The sequence below is a fragment of the Agelaius tricolor genome, unplaced genomic scaffold, assembly GCF_023055355.1.
Source record: "Agelaius tricolor isolate 1412-34295 unplaced genomic scaffold, bAgeTri1.0.p SCAF_13, whole genome shotgun sequence".
Classification (NCBI taxonomy): Eukaryota; Metazoa; Chordata; class Aves; order Passeriformes; family Icteridae; genus Agelaius; species Agelaius tricolor.
Window position 1 is genome coordinate 2,969,008 of NW_027269273.1, and position 21,539 is coordinate 2,990,546.

At 45.1% G+C, this 21,539-nt stretch overlaps 1 protein-coding gene across 3 annotated transcripts in view; it reads left to right on the forward strand.

The window, feature by feature from the left end:
- Positions 1-21,539, forward strand: part of TET1 (tet methylcytosine dioxygenase 1) — a 77,397-nt gene that overhangs the window by 41,998 nt on the left and 13,860 nt on the right. For all 3 annotated transcript variants that reach the window (XM_071438404.1, XM_071438405.1, XM_071438403.1), the window contains 5 exons: positions 7,206-7,414; positions 9,713-9,863; positions 12,245-12,334; positions 12,757-12,894; positions 21,080-21,419. In XM_071438404.1, coding sequence (XP_071294505.1) covers positions 7,206-7,414; positions 9,713-9,863; positions 12,245-12,334; positions 12,757-12,894; positions 21,080-21,419 — 928 coding nt within the window. The remainder of the gene's footprint in view (positions 1-7,205; positions 7,415-9,712; positions 9,864-12,244; positions 12,335-12,756; positions 12,895-21,079; positions 21,420-21,539) is intronic.

Below are 21,539 nucleotides of genomic sequence, written 5' to 3' on the forward strand. Positions count from 1 at the left end.
GAGTTGTTACAATAGATTTGCAAAAGACTTGAAGGTGAATTCTGCTGGCCTGACTGTCTCCTAGACACAGGTGTAAGTGGGATGTGCAGTTCCACTCTGCCTTGAACAGCCTGCTGTACTTTGTGCTTTTATTTCATTTATTGAACTGTCTTTAGGATTAAGTGATGTACTCCATAGGAGAAGTCTTAAAGGGAATTATTTTTAGCAGAGAGAGGGTGGTTGGTGGAGTTTTTTTCACTTTTTTCCATGGTGTTTTATTAGAGCATCACTTTCTTGCCATAGTGTTGTACCACATTATGATAGTGTGTGTAGCTGTGCAGGCACTATTTTCCCTGTTAGCTAAATACAGAATTAGAGGAGTTTATTTTGGACAGAAATGTTTGTAACATCATCTGAAGTAAAGTTGTTCTTCAAGTAGAAGTAATAAAGTAAAAATGAAGGAGAAAAGCTATGTTAAGGTAAACAAGGTTAAGTATTATTAAGGAGCAAGAATTTTAATATTATCACTGCTTTATTTAAAGCAATGTGACCTCTGAACAAACATCCCTACCAAACCAGGTGCAGCTCTCCATGGCTGCAGTGTGGCAGAAGGGGAAGATTGAGGAGGGAGTGAGGAGGGGAAGGGCCCTGGGAACTGAGATGAGGGTTTTGTCCTCACTTCTGCAGTGCTGGTGGCATGGATTGATTCTTGTTGCAGAAAAATCACTTCCCCTGTGTGTGCTGCAATCTGCTCATCTGTAACCACTGCAGCACCAGGGCCAGGAGCAGCTGCAAAAGTGTTGCAGATATTGCACCTCAGTGATACTGGTGCAGAAATGACTGAGGAGCTCCACAGGACTGGATTGACAGCAGCTGTTCAGAGCCAACTCTTTGATGTCGTCTGCTAGCACTGAGGAGAGAAGATTCAGCAAAGTGGAGCTTATTTCCATTTTAATATCTCTTAGACATGCTGAGAATAAAAGGCTGTGACATTTTCCAGTAAGAAAAGAGTTTAAATGTGATTTAGTGTGTGTTTAAGGGGCAATTAGGGAAAAGGAGGGCAGACTCACTTCTGTGACAAGCTGGCCATTTGTCCTGCTGTCTGTCAGAGCAGCAGCAGGTTTGGACAGCACCCTGCACTGCTGGAAGGAATTGTATTCTTCATTATTAAGGAATTAATAGGGTCTTGGCCTGTGTTGAGGCATCTCCACACACTGACTCTGTACAGAGGCAAAATCTGCAGGTTAGAAGACTTGAAGGCACAGTGTTGTAAATGAGTTTCCTATTTCAGGAAATGACAGGGAACATTAAAGTATGTTCTCACTTTCAAATCTATTGCTTATACCCTGCAAAGCAGACATAGTTTTTTTTACTGAAGAAATTCAGAATGGGCTGGAGGGAATACTGCAGTGGAACCACATGGAGATGAAAAATACCTAAAAAGGACTTTTTTCTTGGTTCTGTTGTTTTGGGGGAGTTTCTCCAGTAATTTACAGGAGTGTATTTAGCACAGTTAAAATGTTGGGCTCTTTGCTAGTGGTGTCTGGTTTCTGTCATGTTAAAGTTAACACAGCTCTTCTGGTGATGGTAATTGGAAAGTAATTTCTCATCCATGTGGTAATTCAGCATCTGGTGCACTGAGCTGGCTGACTCTTAGCTACTCTCACAAGTGGTGTACGTGCTAATTTAGATAGACTGGCTTATGTCTCAGGACATTTTTATTCACAGTGTTCTTATTCCTTGTTCTAGAGCTCCTGCCAAGGAAGTAGAACTCGAGCATTTGGACAGCTGAAGCAGCTTTTATTGATAGTGTAACTTTACTGATGCTGTTCATTGCAAACCATTTAGAAATTGTTTGAAAAAAGTGGGAGACAGGAGCCAAACTGCTGATAATAAAAAGTTGTTTAGGATAATGAAGAGGAGGGACAGGCATCATGAAGAGCAGGAAGGCCTTGCAATGGCCATCAGAACAAATGGCCATTAAAATAATAGCTAAAACTCAATAAATATAAAGTCCCACCAAAAACCAGTGTTGTGGTTTCATATACACAGTGATGGAGCACTGCTCATGCTCAAGATAACGATTCATTAGACATCAGCTGTGATGGAAACAGCAGAACAAACAGCTGAGAATTACTGGGGAGGAGCAGAGAAGTGATGGATGATATTTCTGCCTCTGGGGAAAGTGTGTTGTCCCTCAGGCTGGCCAGGTCTGGTCCCCCATGTCCAGAGAGCCCAGCAGGACTGGGACAGGCAGGTGCAGGCTGGGCAGCCTGGCAGGTGGCAAGGGAGAGGAAAGCAGAGCTCCCCCAAATCCCCAGGGACATGGAGAGCTGCACAGCAGGGTCTTAGCCAGGCTCATCCTGGATCAGAGCTAGAGGGCAAGGAGTGAGCTATGCAGGAGGAAAAGGCAATGGGTTTTTCTTGCACATAATCTGCATTTAAGCCTTCCTGGTGGTAAATTGCTGCATGGATTTAAAAATGAGTGGAGAAATGCAGAAAAGGCAAATCCTTAAAAAGCTGGGAGAGAACACATCCCCGGAGCTGTTGGGTGGGTGGCTGGAGGGTGCCTGCCCTCACTGAGAACCATCTGCACATCCCAGTGCCTTTTCTGCTGCTCATCCATGGGCACTGCTGTTAGCCAGGCTCAGGGTCAGGATAAGGCTGGACAATCTGCTGCTCTGACCTCGTTCTTGTACTCTGCAATTTTAGAATCCCTTTCTGTCTCTTGACTATCCTTTTATGCAAAGGTGTGAAAATTCTGAACTTCTCTTGTTTATCCCAGAACTTGTTTCTAAATTGCTGGAACAAATTCTGCTGGATAAGGCACCTCTTCAGTAAATATGCTGTAGTTTTTGGCTCATGCTTTCTGGTAAGAAAAGTGGGTAAGCCTAGACCTTTGTGGCTGTAGAAAAAGATGTAGCTGTGGGGTTTTGCCCTAAGAGCTGTTGATTGTGTTTGTGTCTCAGTTAGCTGTGGCTCACCTTGAAGGCTTGCTCATATTCTCAGATTCTGTTTGAGACTCTCTGGGCTAGCTGATAAATTGAATTACTTGAGTTGCTGCCTTCCTTTGGACACCCACAAGGACACCTGGATAGCTGCAGTGCATGGTAGGGGTGGGTGCACAACTACAGCACCAGAGGGATGGACAAACCTGGGGTTAAAAATGCTCAAAATAACTGAGCATCCTGCCCAAATGAGCAACTGCAAGGATGGTACTGATGGCCCTGGGTGTCCAGGTGTGAGTGTTCCAGGGAAGCTCTGTGCAGGGGCTGTGTCCCATGGCAGTGTCTCCTTTTGTCCCAGCCATGGGTGTGTTCACACACAGGTGAGGGAGTGCGTGGCCTTGTCACTTCATGCTCTGTTCCTGAGTGCAGAGCAGGGCCAGTGGGAATCAGTTGAGCTTTATGGAGAAGTTTGGTAGGTTTTGTTCTTTCCTGCCATTGTGTGCTGCAGCTGAAGCAGATTATTCATTGTTAATGTGGGAGTCTTGGTGGATACTTGGCACTGATGACATTGAGTGCTTCCTGAAAGAGCTCAGGGGTGCTCTGGGCCTGCAAGCTTCCAAGGAGCTGACCATGGCATCACAGAATTCTTTAGGCTGGAAAAGCCCTCTAGGATCGCTGAGAGCCATCATTAACCCAGCACTGCCAAGCCCACACTAACCCACATCCCTAAACACCACATCTGCATGTCTTTAAAATTCCTCTGGGGATGGGGACTCCCCCACTGCCCTGGGCAGCCTGTGCCAAGGCCTGACAGTCCCTTCTGTGAAGAAATTGTTCATAATATCCAATCTAAACCTTCCCTGGGTCAACTTGAGGCTGTTGCTATTGCTTGTTGCATTTCAGTGTTACATAATGCTTCACAAACTTGTTACAAGTCTGTTTTGTTGATTATGTTATTTTTTCAGTGTGAGTCACACAGTCAGTCATGGTTAGCTTGTGTGGAAAAGCAATTGCAGGAGAAAGGTTTTTATTTTCCCATTCTAAAAACCTAGCTTTTAAGATCCCCCACTTAACAAATGATTACTTTCTCATGCCTTTTAAATTCATTAGGGACCAAAATTAAACAAACTGAAGTATTAAGTTATTTACTTTATCACTGTTGCTAACTACATCACAGAAATCATGAGTAATACCAAAAACCTTTGGACACAAGGTTTGCCAGCTGATTTCTGCATTGTTCCCAGCCTGAGGAAACACTCCAGAGTTCAGTTGTCCTGCTCAAAACTGCTTTTCTGTACGTTGAGGGTGGCATGGCTGCAGATTTATTGTTATTCCACAAGAGAGACTCAGTTCAGTGCTTCTGTGAGGATGTCAGGGGTAGGACATGGAGGGAATCCTCAGTTCCCAAGGAAAGCAGCTTGGCCCCAGCTCTGGCTGCCCTGGCCCTGGCCCTGGGCAGGGGGAGCTCTCTGTGCCTGTGCCAGGTGGGAGCAGTGCCTGATCTCAGGGACACGAGTGCTGCCTGTGGAGCTGGGGGAGCACCTGGTGGAACCTGACCCTCCAATGAAATCCACACCACTCTTAAATCCCTTTGCAGCCTCAAGGGTGAGGGACTCTGAAATGTTTTGGGGTCCAGTAAGAAATACTGGATTCTCTGCTATGTACACAATTGTTATTGTTAGGTGGGATGTGACATACACACATGGGATTAGTGTCTAAGAAGAAAAAAGTTTTTATTCTGTGTGTTCTCCAGCTTATATACTGTTAACAAACTGTGATCTTCAGTCATTAACTACATCACAATAACCTATTCTGTTCATTGGTGCAAAGCAATTAGTATCAATATAATTGGCAAAAGTTTTACAGAAATTTAATAAGGCACATATGCACATCTACTTATGCAGGTAGCTTACAAAAATTTCCCTGTATCTTTTCTAATCTGTTTCTAATGCTGATGGCCTTCTTCCTTGCTATAGATACACTCAAAAATCATCAATTATTTCTTCTATTAACTCAACTTTGCTTGCAGGCCAGCTGTCAAGCCCCTCCATACATAATGAAGCAAATTCCAGCTACATTGAACTCCAGAAAAGTGTGGTCTTGGTTTAAAGGAAACTGTAAATTTTCTTTGTGTTCACTTGTTATTTTTCCTGGACACTCTTTCTAGTTTAAAGGTATAAGAGAACTTAAAAAGGGCAACCTGATGGTGTACAGTACCACACTGTGCTATTGAAGTTACAGCCTAGAAATTTCTTATATATATTTTTATATATTTATATTTATTTATATATTATAGATTTCTTCCTATAAAAATTCTTTTAATTTTTTTTAATTTAAAAAAGAAAAGTAAAAGCAATATTTCACACTGAGTAATAAAATGAAGTTTTTCTGGCTTGAAGGAACTGTGCAGCCTCAACAAGGTAAAACCCACATTGACATAAGTAACCTGCATTGTGAATCAGCCATAACAGATTTCTGCAAACTTCACCCAAATGTGAATGACTTGGATTATTCTTCTTTCTTTATAAAACATACTGAACTGCTGGGGAGTCACCACCAAGACTCCTTTTGAGGAATGGTCTATCAGAGGCATTTACTCATATTCTCATTAATCCTAAGGCTGATTGTGAGAGTATATGATTGACTTTAGAAGGGCCATGCTTTGTCTCTTGACACAAACTTTAAGCTTGCTTCTTCCTGCTCAGCTTGCACAGATCCCTCTCCAGCTGCCCATTGGTTGCAAACCTTTTCATTTACAGATGAACTGCAAGTGTGCTTTGATGAGTCCAAATGACTTGGATATTCAGAGGTGATCAGGCTAAGAGGTCACATATGAATGTCAGCTGCACATCTGGCAGCAAAGCAGATTTTCCATCAGTCCAATAGAGAATCTGCCTGAATGCTCAGCTATTTGGAGGTATTGAAAGAGCAAGTGAACTGTTGCCTTCTGCTTTTCTGGTCCAGTGCTGTCTGTTAGCTGGTGGAGGGGTGCTGGGTGAGGGCCTGGCTGAGCAGCTGCATGCCTGGAGCAGGTGCATTGCAGCACAGCTGGCACAGGGGGCTGCAGTGCAGGGCCTGGGGGGCACAGAGAGAGCCACACGGGGCCCCAGCCTGTGGCTGAGGAGGGTGGAGCCTCTGCTGCCTCTGAGAGGGCCAAGCCTGTGGGCCTGGAAGCTTCACACTGGAGAGTTGACACCTGGAGACTTTGTGCAGGCTGTGCTGGCTGAAACACATTGGATGAATAAATAAACCTGTTTTCAGAGATTATGTTCTAGTATTACCTAGCTTTAATGTGGTTTTGGTGGTCTTAAATACAGCTCTGTTTCAGATTGTGGCAAAAACTTAAATATCTGGGAATAGGACTATAATTTTTTCCCATTTTTATTCAGTGGTGTACTGTACTGTTCCATCCTGGTTAGTCTGGGTGTGAGGAATAAGGCTGTTCTGTGTATCATACAGGTTAGCAAAAGCTTCAGCACTCTAAGAGCACAGTCTGTTTCATAATATTCTTCTAATTTTCTTTGCAAGGTGGGAACCATCTTAGATACTGATCTGTAACAGTGGTAGCTGCCCTAGCACATGTCTGTGTGTGCTTTGGCAGTGTGTTTTCACATACCTGCCTTCTGGAGTGTTTGGCACTGTTTTCTGTCGTATTTTTAAGGTAATGTTGGCTTCTCAGGGGATCTGTTGTCCTTCTAGGGGTTATTTTCCTTGCAATTCATCTTCTTTATTGTTTGTGTACAACACCTAAAATATTACTCCTGTAAAATGTACTGCTATTTCTACTGCAGGGAAAAAAGCAGCACAAAATCTCGTTGTACACCAGAGATGGTCTGTGATGCTGTCCCAGTCCTGCTAGTAATGGACACTCTCTGGGCAGCATTTCTTTTTTCTCTTTTTCTTTTTTCTCTTTTTCTTTTTTCTCTTTTTCTTTCTCTCTCTTTCTCTCTCTCTTTCTCTTTCTCTCTCTCTTTCTCTTTCTCTCTCTCTTTCTCTTTCTCTCTCTCTTTCTCTTTCTCTCTCTCTTTCTCTCTCTCTTTCTCTCTCTCTTTCTCTTTCTCTCTCTCTTTCTCTCTCTCTTTCTCTCTCTCTTTCTCTCTCTCTTTCTCTCTCTCTTTCTCTCTCCTTCTCTATCTTTTTTTCTCTTTTTCTCTCTCTTTTTCTTTTTCTTTTTCCTTTTCCTTTTTCTTTCTTGCTTTTCCAGGCCTGACTTGTGCCAGAGAAGAGCAGCTCCTGAGGCAGTGCCCATGCTTAGAGTAACCCAAACCATTCTTGCAGGTGATCCGGAGAAGCAGCGACGAGGAGAAGCTGCTGTGCCTGGTGCGCCAGCGCGCGGGGCACCACTGCCAGACGGCCGTGATCGTGATCCTGATCCTGGCCTGGGAGGGCATCCCACACCTGCTGGCAGACACGCTCTACGAGGAGCTGAGGCAGAGCCTGCGCAAGTACGGCTGCCCCACCAGCCGCCGCTGCGCCCTCAACGAAGAGTGAGTGCTGCTGTGCTCCTGAGGAGCTCACCAGGGCCACCTGCAGCCCAGAGCACTGCTGGGAGCTAGGCTGGGACACCTGCAGCCCAGAGCACTGCTTGGAGCTCACCAGGGACACCTGCAGCCCAGAGCACTGCTGGGAGCTAGGCTGGGACACCTGCAGCCCCAGAGCACTGCTGGGAGCTAGGCTGGGACACCTGCAGCCCCAGAGCACTGCTGGGAGCTAGGCTGGGACACCTGCAGCCCAGAGCACTGCTGGGAGCTAGGCTGGGACACCTGCAGCCCAGAGCACTGCTTGGAGCTCACCAGGGACACCTGCAGCCCAGAGCACTGCTGGGAGCTAGGCTGGGACACCTGCAGCCCAGAGCACTGCTGGGAGCTAGGCTGGGACACCTGCAGCCCAGAGCACTGCTGGGAGCTGGGCTGGGACACCTGCAGCCCCAGAGCACTGCTGGGAGCTAGGCTGGGACACCTGCAGCCCCAAAGCTCTGCTGTCACTGTGGGATCACACCTTGGTTCTGGCCTTTCCTGGAGACAGGGCTCTCAGTGTGTGCCATGCCCAGGGCTCTGATGGGAGCTGTGTGTGCCATGCCCAGGGCTCTGTTGGGAGCTGTGTGTGCCATGCCCAAGGCTCCCATGGGAGCTGTGTGTGCCATGCCCAGGGCTCCCATGGGAGCTGTGTGTGCCATGCCCAAGGCTCCCATGGGAGCTGTGTGTGCCATGCCCAGGGCTCCCATGGGAGCTGTGTGTGCCATGCCCAAGGCTCTGTTGGGAGCTGTGTGTGCCATGCCCAAGGCTCCCATGGGAGCTGTGTGTGCCATGCCCAAGGCTCCCATGGGAGCTGTGTGTGCCATGCCCAGGGCTCTCAGTGGGTGCTGTGTGTGCCATGCCCAGGGCTCCCATGGGAGCTGTGTGTGCCATGCCCAGGGCTCCGATGGGAGCTGTGTGTGCCATGCCCAGGGCTCCCATGGGAGCTGTGTGTGCCATGCCCAGGGCTCCCATGGGAGCTGTGTGTGCCATGCCCAGGGCTCCCATGGGAGCTGTGTGTGCCATGCCCAAGGCTCCCATGGGAGCTGTGTGTGCCATGCCCAGGGCTCTGATGGGAGCTGTGTGTGCCATGCCCAAGGCTCCCATGGGAGCTGTGTGTGCCATGCCCTGGGCTCTGATGGGAGCTGTGTGTGCCATGCCCAAGGCTCCCATGGGAGCTGTGTGTGCCATGCCCAGGGCTCCCATGGGAGCTGTGTGTGCCATGCCCTGGGCTCTGATGGGAGCTGTGTGTGCCATGCCCAAGGCTCCCATGGGAGCTGTGTGTGCCATGCCCAAGGCTCCGATGGGAGCTGTGTGTGCCATGCCCAAGGCTCCCATGGGAGCTGTGTGTGCCATGCCCAAGGCTCTCAGTGGGTGCTGTGTGTGCCATGCCCAAGGCTCTCAGTGGGTGCTGTGTGTGCCATGCCCAGGGCTCTGATGGGAGCTGTGTGTGCCATGCCCAAGGCTCCCATGGGAGCTGTGTGTGCCATGCCCTGGGCTCTGATGGGAGCTGTGTGTGCCATGCCCAAGGCTCCCATGGGAGCTGTGTGTGCCATGCCCAAGGCAAGCAGTGGCCATGAGCTGCTCCTGGCTCTGCCCAAACATCTGCAGTGTGCCCTGTGCTCACAGCAGTGCTAACAGAGCTGCCAAGAAGGGGGGTTGTGACTTTGTAAAGTAGATGTGAGACTGAACACTCAAAACTAGGATCTTCCTCTGTGCCTCTGAGAGGAATTTAAATTGATTAGAGAATACCTTGCAACTGCAGTGCTGTCTGTGTGCTGATTGCTGTGTAGCCCACATTTAACAGGCTCTGAGAGCTGTATGGGAACCTGAATCTAATGGTTGTATTCTTAAAGGGTCTACCCAGAAAGTCAAAATCAATTTGGAGTTAATGATTTTGCTGCACATAACACAAGAGCTATTGGATTTAGGGTAATGTTAAGTAGCAGGGCTATTTTCTTGGTTGAAGATGTTATCCACCTGGAGAAGTCAAAATGAATGCATGGGTGTTATTATATAGCTGTAATTGTTTATATTTCTGTCCCAAATTTGGTCTTGGGGAAGTTGAGACTGTCTTCATGGAGAAAAGTCAGCCCTCTATACAGGAGTATTTTCTTAATGAAAATACCTGGTTAAGCCATGAATTTCACAAATTCCTTTGTTATGCTCTGTATTATTAAAGAAATAGCAAAATAGCACTGACCTAAAAAAAGCCCAGAGCCAAGAGCTGTGTTGCCAGCTGACCTGCTCTGTCTTTATTTCCTTTTCTAGTCGTTCTTGTGCATGTCAAGGACTTGACCCAGAAACTTGTGGAGCATCATTCTCATTTGGCTGTTCATGGAGTATGTATTTCAATGGCTGTAAGTTTGCCAGGAGCAAAAACCCCAGGAAATTTAGGCTTCTCACTGATGACCCTAAACAAGTAAGATATGTTTTTTCTCAAAATGCCTTTTCTGATGATTTTCAGAACTTCTCCACCCCTTCTCTTTTCCAGTATGTGTAACTGACCAACAAAGTTTTTGTGTCTGTAGTATTTAGAATAAAGGACACTGAGATTTCATTCAGTGGAATAATTACTATGTATTTATATACCATAAAATTATTCTTAATGCTTTTGTGCATGCCTGTTTAGCTCACTGTATAACTCTGTGTGAAATTTTAATTCTTTGTAAGTAAAGGCCTTTTTCTAAGGGCCAAGCTTGCAGCTCAGGGTTTCAGGCCTTTTGCCTTGGCACAGAAAATGTTGTACCTTGGGGTTGCTCTGCTTTCCCACTGTTGTAGGACCAGCTGACAGCCTGGGCTCCCCTCTGTCACCAAGAATAAACTGTTTTTTTTTCCTGTGGACAGTGTGGATTTTAAAAATAGTTTTGAAGGAATGAATACACTAAAATGAAGTGCAGTGAAATGATACCATAATTGCTGCTTATGAGTGTTAGTGATGCCATAAAGGTGAGGCAGCACAGAAAACAGTGATGGATTATGTGAACAAACCTCTAAAAAAATCCAGCCACATTAGTTACTTTACATTGAAAATATTTTCCTGGAGAAGGAATAAAGGTGGTGTAAGCTGGTAATTTCTGCCTGGTGAACAGAGACTTCTCAGGGTGGCTCCAAAGTGCCTTTTGTGTGACTGTAGGTGTTGTAACCCCAGTGCCCTATGGATCTCCCAGGTAAAAGTGCCACATCTTTGCTACCACAGCTGGCATGTTTGGGGCACTGTTGGGCACTCAGTGCCAGGCTCTCTGTTGGGCTCACACTGCAGAAATCTTCCTGTGTACACACAGTCTCACACAGTGAGACATCCCTTCTTCTTGATAGATGTCACTTGATTCACTGCAGGAAATATTGCCCCAGCTCCTGATTGTTGTCCTAGAAGGGTTTCTGAAATGTTCTCATGCACATGAGTGCAAGCCCTCAGGCTCCCCTGAGCTGTGTGGGTACTCACAAACCTCATGAGAGCTGAGCTGGGGCTCTGCCTCAGCACAACACTCTGCCCTTCTGCCCTCCTCACTGAGCACCTTCCTGAGGCTCTGCAGCAAACCCAGCTCTGCTTGTCTCAAGAGGGAATTTGTTTTATGAACTTCCACTTAATAGGAAAATGTAATTATTGGGCATCCTTGCATTTTAGGGATCCTGTTCCTTCCCTGTCCTTTGCTGCTGCCTGTGTGTTTAGGTTCTCCCCTGTATAATCTGCATTTTCCCTGTAGGTTTCTGCTGAATGACAGGAGGTTAAGGGTGTAATATATTGAGGAAAGAATGGCTCCTAGGGTAGATATCCTCCTGGTAGGATGGATAATTAAGGATACATTAGCTTCACTGTGGTTCAGAAAACCTTGTGGGAGCCATTTACAGCTGATAAAGCTGGGTTTAGTACAAGTTAAAAATGCAGCATCATCTTGTAATGTAACATCCCATTGAAAAAAGCAAAGTCTCCTGGTGTTTATGTTGGTGTTTACAGTGTGTGGTGATAAGTGGGTTTTTTAAAATAACAAATAACAGCTTGCTTCATTTTGCCACTATGCACTGTGAGAAACTGAAGCTGCAGTTGTCTCTCAAAGCTTGGTCCTGGGAGGAAAAGAAATTAGGGAGTCTGTCACTGCCCTCAGCTTTCCCAATTGGTGATTTTCCTGGAAAAGCAAAAACTTAGGATAAGAATATAGGGATTGTTTCTACAAATAAGAGCTTAAATATGACACTGCTGTAGAAGCCCACCTAGCTAATTCTGTGTTTATATGGATTAGCCATATAAAGGGAATATTATTTCTGAATCTAGTAGTTATTTCCATTAAGTCCTGATTTTTGCCCCTCCAAAGACCAAAATAGTTATCAGAAAATGAGAAAAGTACCTGAGAGAAGACCTAAGAGCTGAAAATAAATGCTCTTAGGAGTTTCTCACATGGTGTGTCATCATAGACTAAGGCCCCATTTGCAAAACACCAACAGAAGACCTGGGCTTCCATCCCCACTCAGCTTGGGGTGTGATTTTTCTCCTGTGGATGGTACTTCTGTGTTTTTGTGTGCAGCACACCTCACTCCTTGACTGCATAAGGAAAAGGATGCAGAAATCAGTTCCTGTGTGCTGGGTTGCTTTGACCTAGCAGGTATCCTCTATTGTTATTTGGCTGATTTCTGTTTAACAGCTTTGATGGTTTAGTTTAGGCATTTATGGTTGGTGACAAAGGGCAGCAGAACAGAAGTCAGTTCAATAAAATATGAGGTAGAAGCTGACCTGTTGGGCATGTCTAAACTGGCAGAGATGCTTTTAAAGCAAACTGCAGCACCAAATGTTGCCTTTCCCTGCAGGAGGAACTTCTTGAAAACAATTTGCAAACGTTGGCTACTGATGTGGCTCCGGTTTATAAGAAGCTTGCTCCAGAAGCTTTCCAGAACCAGGTGGGTGTGTGAGATCCAGCTCTGCTGAACAGTTTCAATGGGAGCAGCAGCCCCAGAGGGTGTTCTGGTGGCTGTGCATTTGGAATCCTGGTGCATTTGGCAGGTTTCCACACACTGCCCCTCTTTACTTGAGCTGCTTAAACTACTCATGGTGCTTAAGTAGCACCATATTTTTATCTGTGAGAAATGCTTAGAGATAATTCTGTAAATAAAATGTTGTTACTGTCCAAGACATTTGATTGTGGGTTCATTATTATCTCGTTGGCATCCAGGCACAGATGTTGCATGTTTCATAGGAAAACACGAATCCCTGAGTCTGCCTGGCTGCCCTGATTGTGTCCCAGAGCTGTGGGTGCCTGCTGGGGTTGCACACCCAACACTCTCAGTGCTCAGTGTCTGCAGTTTGTTCTCTCTCCCTCCAGGTGGAAAACGAGCACATGGGCCCTGACTGCCGGCTGGGCTGCAAGGACGGCCGGCCCTTCTCGGGTGTCACCGCCTGCATCGACTTCTGTGCCCACGCCCACAAGGACACACACAACATGCACAACGGCAGCACTGTGGTACGTACCTGCAGCCCTCACTGGGGGCACTGCAGCCTCCAGGGTGCTGCTGCTCTGGGCTTGTTTCATCGCAGCTGGTTCAGAATTAACTGCAGCTTGCCATTTATCGATGCCCATCTTATTTCCATATATTTGCTACTGTCTACAGAGGACATGAGTTCATTTTATTGCATAACAGATCAAAAGAGGGATGAGAGTGATCTCTCCTACAAAATACCTTCATTCTATAAAGACTCAATTGTTACTGTCTACAGAGGACATGGGTTCATTTTATTGCATAACAGATCAAAAGGGGGATGGGAGTGATCCTTCCTACAAAATGCCTTCATTCTGTAAAGACTCCTGGTCCTTTGGGGAGGCCTGGCCAGAGGGCAGATCAGTTTTTCCTGGGAAAGGGCTGATGTTCAAGGCAAATGATTGTCTGACCAAGGAGCTGTACAGACCTCTGTGGAGGAAGACTAAAGCAAACTGATTAATTAGTAACTTACCTCCCCCAGGCTCTCCAAATTCACCCTTTCTTGCACTGGGCACTTACCAGGTTCCCTGTTAGTGTGGTTACAGGTCAGGAAGCAGACAGTATGGATTGTGGTGGAGACAGTGATCATTACAGTTTTTAAATCTCAGTATGAAAGGAAAACCCACAGATTGGTGTGGCTGTATTATATACCTTAATGGATTACCAGGGAGAAAATTGGTTGGGAATTAATTAAGTGATCTTTGAGAAATTAAGACCATAGTGTTGAAGAAAGACAAGGTCAAAGCAGAAAAGATAAAACTGGCAGTACTCTTTGAGCAGTTGGAGCATCACAGTGCTCTGAATAGTGAGGGTGACTTCTTGTACAGCAGTGCAGGTAACAAGAGTAACTTTTCTATCAAAGGATGTATATCTGGAAAAAATCTATCTAAAATCTCTGCTTACTCTAGAATTTTTTTTTTGGAAATACAAACTGAATTATTGTGTTGCTGTGATTCTATAAAGTGTTGCATTTACACCTATAGTTAACACTGTCCATTTCTATGTGACAGCAATGAAATGAGTGGTACAGTTGTTTTAATGTTAATTTTATGCTTGTAAGGAGAGCAAATGTCCATTCTTTTAAAGTATGGAAGCAGCTCTGGGAATCCACCAGGAATGCCAGTCCTCAATAGACTGTTATTTTTGCTTAGTGTTGGAAGTATGCATTGCAAAATCACTTCTGAAACATAGGAATTTGATGCCCTTAAAGATTCTAAACTTGAAAATGAGATCTCCTTGTCAGACAAGCTACATTATATGCTTTTTGATGAAATTTAGTTTAGGTGTTCTGTAATTAATAATTTAAGTGCTCCATTACCTCTTAAATGAGAGACAAAACGGCAGCTGAGTCTGCTACTCATTTTGCCATACTGGATCCCAAAAAAGTCCTAAGTTCTGGCCAGAAGCAGCTGGAGGGACAATTAAACCTTTTTTGTGGAATGTCTTGGGGAATAGTTCTACCACTGCATTTATCTGTAAGGACCTGCTGTCATTTCAGCTGCACATGGTCCTTGCTGGTGTTGATGCTTCATGGATTGTGTGTGGTGTGTTTGCAAGTGGTTCCACATCCCAGCAGCATGGAACAACTTGTGCAAGGTCACTGTATGCTCATCCCTGTCACCTTCTACCAAGTTCTGCCAAATTTTGTCAGTTTTTCAGAACATGACCAACTGATCATAACTGGTGAAAACTCTGCCTTGCAATCTGGTTTTCATGGGTAGCTCACTCACAAATAAATACTGCATACTGTGTTCTCTTTATTTAGACAGGATTTCTCTTTATTTTAGTATCCTTGCAGCAAGGGGCTATTTGTAAATAGAAACCAGCTGTAAGTATCAACACTTGAGTTTACTGCCTTGAACTGGGACATTATGAAGGTGAATTGGAGTTGGGAGTTACCTCATGGTCTCTGTGCAGCCTCCCCAGTGAGGAGCTGGGGCTGTGTCTGCTGTTCCTGTCTCTGCACAGTTACACTCACATGAATTGGAAGCCTAAAGCAAAAAATGTTGGTTTTTGCAAACAGGGTGGCAGAACAGGCTGGCCCTGCTTCAGTCCAGATTTTCATGACAATCAAAATTAGGGTTGTTAGTTTTAGTTTATAACCAAGTCTGGTAATACCATAGGAAATGTGGTGGTAAGGACACAAAAAGAAATTAGTGCATACCAGCACCTCCTGCATTCCTGTCTGCTTCCAGAAGGTGCTCTGTGACTGCCTACAGAGCTTAAAATATGTGATGGTTTCTTATAAATGACTGATTATGATTGAGGAGCTATTTGCATAACTGTTGGTGTTTTGTCTGTAAAATGTACTGAGTGCAGGTACAATTCTGGGGTGACACTTCTCCCAGAGATTGCTTTCTCCTCATGTGGCAATGAACAGAATGAGAACAATTTGCACTGCACTGGAAACCTGCAGCATCATGACTTTACTATTTTTCACTTTTTTTTAACTGCTTGTCACACCTTACATTTTGAAGTCCCTGCAGGGTGTACTTGTCATCTTGGCCATTGTTAGTGTTGTTAAGATTTCTTCCCTTTCCCCTTACAGGAACACAGAATCTTTATTTATAAAACCTAAGGTTCTTCTAGGCTAAAAAGGTTAAAGTAAATGCCTTGTAAGTTGATAATTGCAAATGCTGCTGGCTCTGTTATTGTGACACCTTTTAGTTTTCTCCCTTTATCATTGGTAAATCACTTTTACTGCAAGTACCACAGGAATTCTGCATGGGCCACCCAAAGAAAAAGAAAACCAGAGCCTATTCAAATTGTTTAAACCAGGCACAGACTTGTTTAAACCAAGTTCAGCAAAGGACTTAAATGAGGTTAATAATAAGGAATAAGTTTGCTGTACACTTAAAAGAATATATTTTAAAACATTCTTGCATTTTTCTCAGTATGTGTGTTTGATCAGCTGCACTATTTGTATGTGACTCTTAAAATTAATCATCCTGTAAAGTTTGTGTTAGCAGTGGGAGTGTCTTGTATCTCTGGAGATACAAGAGAGAATAGTAGACCTTAACTTACACAAACTGGGGAGTGCCATTACGTGGTAATTACCACTGAAGATTTGAGTGGCTGGACATTGTTCCTGGCTGGCAGAGTCAAGCTCTGAATTGACACTGCTTCTGGTAGAAAGCTAAAAACAAACACTTCCTGCTTGCTCTGGAGTAGAATGACAGTTCTACAGAGATGTAAACTAATGTGTTTGTCTGAAAGAAGCAAAAATAATTTCTGCCTACAAATTGAGTTTTTAAAGAACTTTAAGGCAATAAATATACCATTCATTTTTACTTAGACTCTTTTGTCATCTCTTAACATTCTCCTAAGGGCCACTGATGTATGTTACAGCTGCAGTGTAGGGTGCATGCTCCTAATGGATATGAAGCTAAATGAGCAACACAGATAAAAGCTTTGTAGTTATTGATGGAGCCTGTGAAATGTAAGTACTTCTGTTTCTTTATCAGATTAGCTGTGAAGGGTCATGTTCTTCATGGCTGTGGGAATCCATTTAAGGCACTGGCAGTGTTCTTTCTGGGCTTTAAAAGTGACTGGGACACAAAGGCTGTTGCTGGTTCTGCAGCTTGTGTGTGGGTGTTGCTCATCCTTGGGCAGGGGGCCCTTGGTGCTGGGGTGAGGAAGGACAGAGTCCAGCTGCACTTCTGCAGCAGACATTGGGAAGAAGGGGAGGAAGATAAATCTCTGCTTTGAGGGCACCTACAACATGTAATTCATTCCTGGCAGTAGAGCTAAGTCCTGACAATCACCAGTCTGTCAACAAACTCTTTGGGGTTCAGATAAAACCCCCAAACCCTCTCTTTTTGCCAGACCTTGCTGTATTTTGTCAGGCACGGCCCATCACACCACTGGCACTGCAAAGTGCCTGACAGGGTGGCTGTGCATGGTTGCACCACTTTCTGCATCCCCTGCTCACTTTGGGAGCTGCAGCAGCTCCAGGTGCTTCAATTGGTGCTTCAGCTTATCACAGACAGGAGGAAAGATGAGTCCCTGGGCCTGTAAAGGAGGAATTTCTGTTAGGTTTTTCTACTGTGCAGATGGAGAGACATGAGAGGTTCACTCTGCTGGCCTGTGAGCTCCAGGGAGCAGTTCTGGGCTGTACCTGTGTCACCTGTCTGGTGGCACAGCCTGGGGGCATCAAGTGGGCAAAAGGAAGAGATGTTTGGGCTTCCCTTCTCTGGTTTTGACCTACATACACTTGTTCAGGGTAGAGCAGGCCAAGAGAACAATGTGGTTTGTCCTGGCTGCAAAGGAAAAGCAAAGATGATGTTTTATCCATCGTGGTGGGCAGGGCTGCAGCAGTCCCTGAGCCCCCAGGGGCACCCACTGAGTCTCCAGCTGCTCTGGGAGGGGTGTGCAGGAAACCTGATCCCATCTGCCAGGTTTGGAAAGGCTGTTTGACTGCTCTGCTGAAACCTGAATGGGAAACATCTGTTATTACAACACAGTGGAAAAGGCTCCATCATTCCTGCGTGTGAGGTTCAAGAGGACACAGGCACATCAAAGAGAGCCAGGATAACACATTGGAAGCTGGGTGGATACAGATGGATGTCTGGGGGGGATTGCACTGAGTTCCTGGTGCATTTTAAGTTTAAATGAAGGGAATAGTAATCAAGTTTCATAAACATGCAACTTTTACCATGACATCACTAAACCCAGAATAGGTAATGAGTTTGATCAGCAAGCACATTGGAAACCTAAACAAACCTTTTGGCCAACACTTCTTTGGCCTTTGAGCATCCTGGATGATTTAGCTGCCTGTTGTGGAAAAAGCAAAGTAGCAGGATATGCAGCTTCATGCTGTAAATGGCCTTTAAGAGACTTGATGGCTTTCTCATGTTTGTGTTTCATTTTGCTCAGTTTGCAGCAGTGTCAGCACCAATGGAAAATTCTGCTTTTCACTTCTCAGCAATGGCTCCTAAGTTCTTAATGGAATATTTTGCACAGATTTGAATATTGGAGTATTTTTTTTAAGCAGATATTTCTCATTTGATGATTTACCACCTTTAGCTGTAAGTTTTTAGCTAATCTGTACTGCCTTAATTTATGGCTGGTTTTCTGATATCATTATTTTCAGTTATCTGTTTGCCCTAGCACCCTCACTTTTATGTTAAAATATATTAAAGGGGCACTAACTGTGAAAGTGTATATGTATTAAAATTGGTGTTATGGTATTTAGGCTGTAGATGTTCTGGTCTTCAGATCTGGATACAATTTTGGTTATACATTAATTTCCTAATGTGTCTTTGAAGTCAGTATTTAATATCCAGGGTGTGCTGGAGTTGACAGTACTTTCACCATATTTTTCTCTATATAGTACAGCACTCATCTTGTTCAGTTCCTCAGAACAGTTTTTCATCTTTCTTGTTCCACAGGGTGTTCACTTTCACATGGAAATTTATAATTGTAAATTGGATGAGGGTCTCAATTTTCAAATTAATAAATATTGGGGATTGAATCTTCAAGACTTCTTTCAGACTAGTGCCTGGGTCAGACACAGGCTGGACATGGTGTTCTGAAAGACCACTGCCCATTTTCTAGTGAAAACAAGAGGGAGCCAGGCCCCTCCATGCTGACTTTATTACAGCTTTTGTTTAATTTAGAATGGGAAATCTCAGAATGTTAAAAGTCTCTTTTCCCAGCCTGGTGCTTGAAGAAGGAGTCGGGGCTCTTCATTTCTCAGTCTCAAGGTTGTTTATTGTTTCTTATCTATAAAAAATTTTCTCCTACCCTGCTGAGGTCCGTCCAGCAGAACAGTTCCAGGCACTCTGCCTGCCCCTGGGGTGGGGTTATGTCTTTATACTAAAAACTACCTGTACAATGGTTACAGTTACTTCCCAATACCCATCACCTGTGTTAGACAGTGAGCTTCTACTCTAAACCAATCCAAAAGTGCCACCATCACAGCAGAAGGTGGAGGCCAAGAAGAAGAAGGAGAAAGGCTGGACATGCCCAGTTCCCTCCATCTTGCCCCCTGAACCCCCATACCAAAAACCCTAAAATCTACTTTTTCACCTTGTGATAAATTCACTGTTGTTCTGCCTAAACTGTTGTGGCTTGCTGATCTTCATCTAAGGTTGGTAATTTGCTCCATGGGTCATAATCAAGCCCACAGGTGTTCTGGGCTCTGTGCCAGGGTTTCTGAGCCCCCTGGCAGGGGTTTGGGCTGTCCTGGACAGCCAGAGGGATGTCCTGGGTTCCCACAGGGAGAGTGCACTGGCTTTCCAAAACCATCACTCCTATATAATCCTGCTCTCTGTATGTCCCTCCCTCTCACCCTTCCTGAATAAAGTGGCATCTGCTGTGACACCAGTTTCAGCCAGGTGTCTCTGAACTGGGCAGGAACAGAATTGTCTTTGGGGTTTGGAGGCTGTGAGCTGTGCAGTGTCCCTGTTGAGTGAGCTGGGGGGCTGCATGCAGGGAGGAGGTGCCCAAGCAGGGTGGGAGCAGGAGCCCTGCTGGGCCTGGGCTGTGGGAATGTGGCTGGCAGAGCCCACAGGCAGCAAGGTTCCAGTCCCTGCTCACTGAACAACTTCTGTTTTTTTCTAAACCTGCCTCCTCGTGCACAGGCTGCCCAGAGGAGGTGAGTACCTCAGTGAGTGCTACAAAGCAGCTGCTAACTGCCCTGGAGCCCCTCTGCATCCTTCCAACTGCCTCCTGAAAAGCTCTTCCTCCTCTCTGCCCCTCAGATTTCCTTCTCTTGCTGCTCTGCAACTGCCAAGCTTTGCATAGAGCTATTGATAAAGCCCAAGCCACCACGTTTTTGGTTCAGGATTTTTTAGTTTGTGTTTCTGTACTTTTATTTTTCTAGAAATAATTTTGTGATGCCTTTATGCAAAAGCTGTGCTATGAAATAAAAAATGTTTGGGTTTTTTTCATCCCCTAAATAATAACATTCTTCTCCCCTGGAATGTTAGGAATGGTGACAAGATTCTGGGAAATTGGATTGACTGTTTATGATAGGTGTCAGATTGAGCCTGCAGAATGATGGAATGCTAAGCTTCCATTTAGGGAATCTAATCCCATCCTTGGATGGTGCTCCTGTTCCTTTCTGTGTGTAGTTAGTGACTCCAGTGGAGCAGCAGCTTCCCTCAGCCATGGAATCCATGATTGGCTTTCCAGCCATGTGGCAATCCCTTGGGAATGGAGGTGCCAGAGCTGCAGAAGGTGAATGTTTGTACCAGAGCTCAGGCACACAACAGGAGCTGTTGCCATCCCTTGGGAATGGAGGTGCCAGAGCTGCAGAAGGTGAATGTTTGTACCAGAGCTCAGGCACATGGAGCTGTTGCCATCCCTTGGGAATGATGCCAGGGATTGTAGTGCCAGTGTCAGTGCTGCTTTCTGGGGGATGGGAACTCAAGGAGTGCTGGAAATGTTCAGCATTTGTAATGACAACAAGAAAACTATTGCAATAGGTTGGAATATTTATGGCATTTCTGATGTGAGCTCATCAAACTGGATATGATCAGTACTCTGCTCTGGGCTCCAGCATCTCACAATAACAGGAAGTAGGGCAGTGGCCTAAGGGAACATTTCCTGGGTCCTGTGAGTTAATTACAGCAGGGTGTTGATTTAAGAAAGTGTTGAGAGAGGGAGGTAGGGAGTTAGAGCTGAGATTTGCAAAACTTACAGAGCAGTATGAGTGACTGTTTGTGCTGATTTGGGTTTTTTTTTTATTTACCAGCCAAAACAAAAACCAGAACTAATTCCAAATCATAGAATAAATTCCAGTAGGCACTTCTTGTTTAATGCAAAAATAATTTTTCATATTTTATAATTCTTAAGAATTAATCTGAACATCAATGATATATTTATGTATTTTTTTAAAAAATCAATATGCTTAGGAACTTTACAGTATATTTACAGCTGAGATTATTTACCAGGGTTGGCATACTGAAAGCTGAGACAAAATTTCACTTGTCCAGGATATGTGCCTTGATCCTAAAGTATAACAGTTTTTCTGTGTCATCACAGATCATACTGTTTGTCTGACAAATAATTTGTCAAATTATTTGTCAGATGTTTGCATTTGAAAGCCCCATGGTGTTGAGGCCCAGAGCAGGAGTCAGCAGTGAAGCCTAGGATGAGTGCCTGAGCCTTTATTAACTGCTGCTTTGTGCTGTGGATGATCTGTGGCCCTTGTGCTCCTGGCAGGTGTGCACCCTAACCAAGGAGGACAACAGGAGAGTGGGGGTGATCCCGAGCGATGAGCAGCTGCACGTGCTGCCCCTGTACAAGATCTCCCAGACCGATGAGTTTGGCACCGAGGAGGGCCTGGAGGCCAAGATCAAAGCTGGAGCCATCCAGGTGCTCACAGCGTTCCCCAGGGAAGTGAGGATGTTGGCTGAGCCTCTCAGAGCTACCAAGAAAAAGAAACCAGACACAAGGAGGACCCCGAGTGAAAAGCAGCCATTAATAGATAAAAAATATTCAACACCAGTAAAAGTGAAAACTGAAGCCCCAGAAAATCTTGGCAACGCTTTGCATTGTTTAGGTGAGTGATACTTAAGAAATTCTACCAGTCTGTTCTGATTCCGTGTTCTCTCACACATCTGATGGGAGGGAAAAGCCCCTTTAAAATAAACCACTTGTATAGTCTGCATTTTAGGGGTTA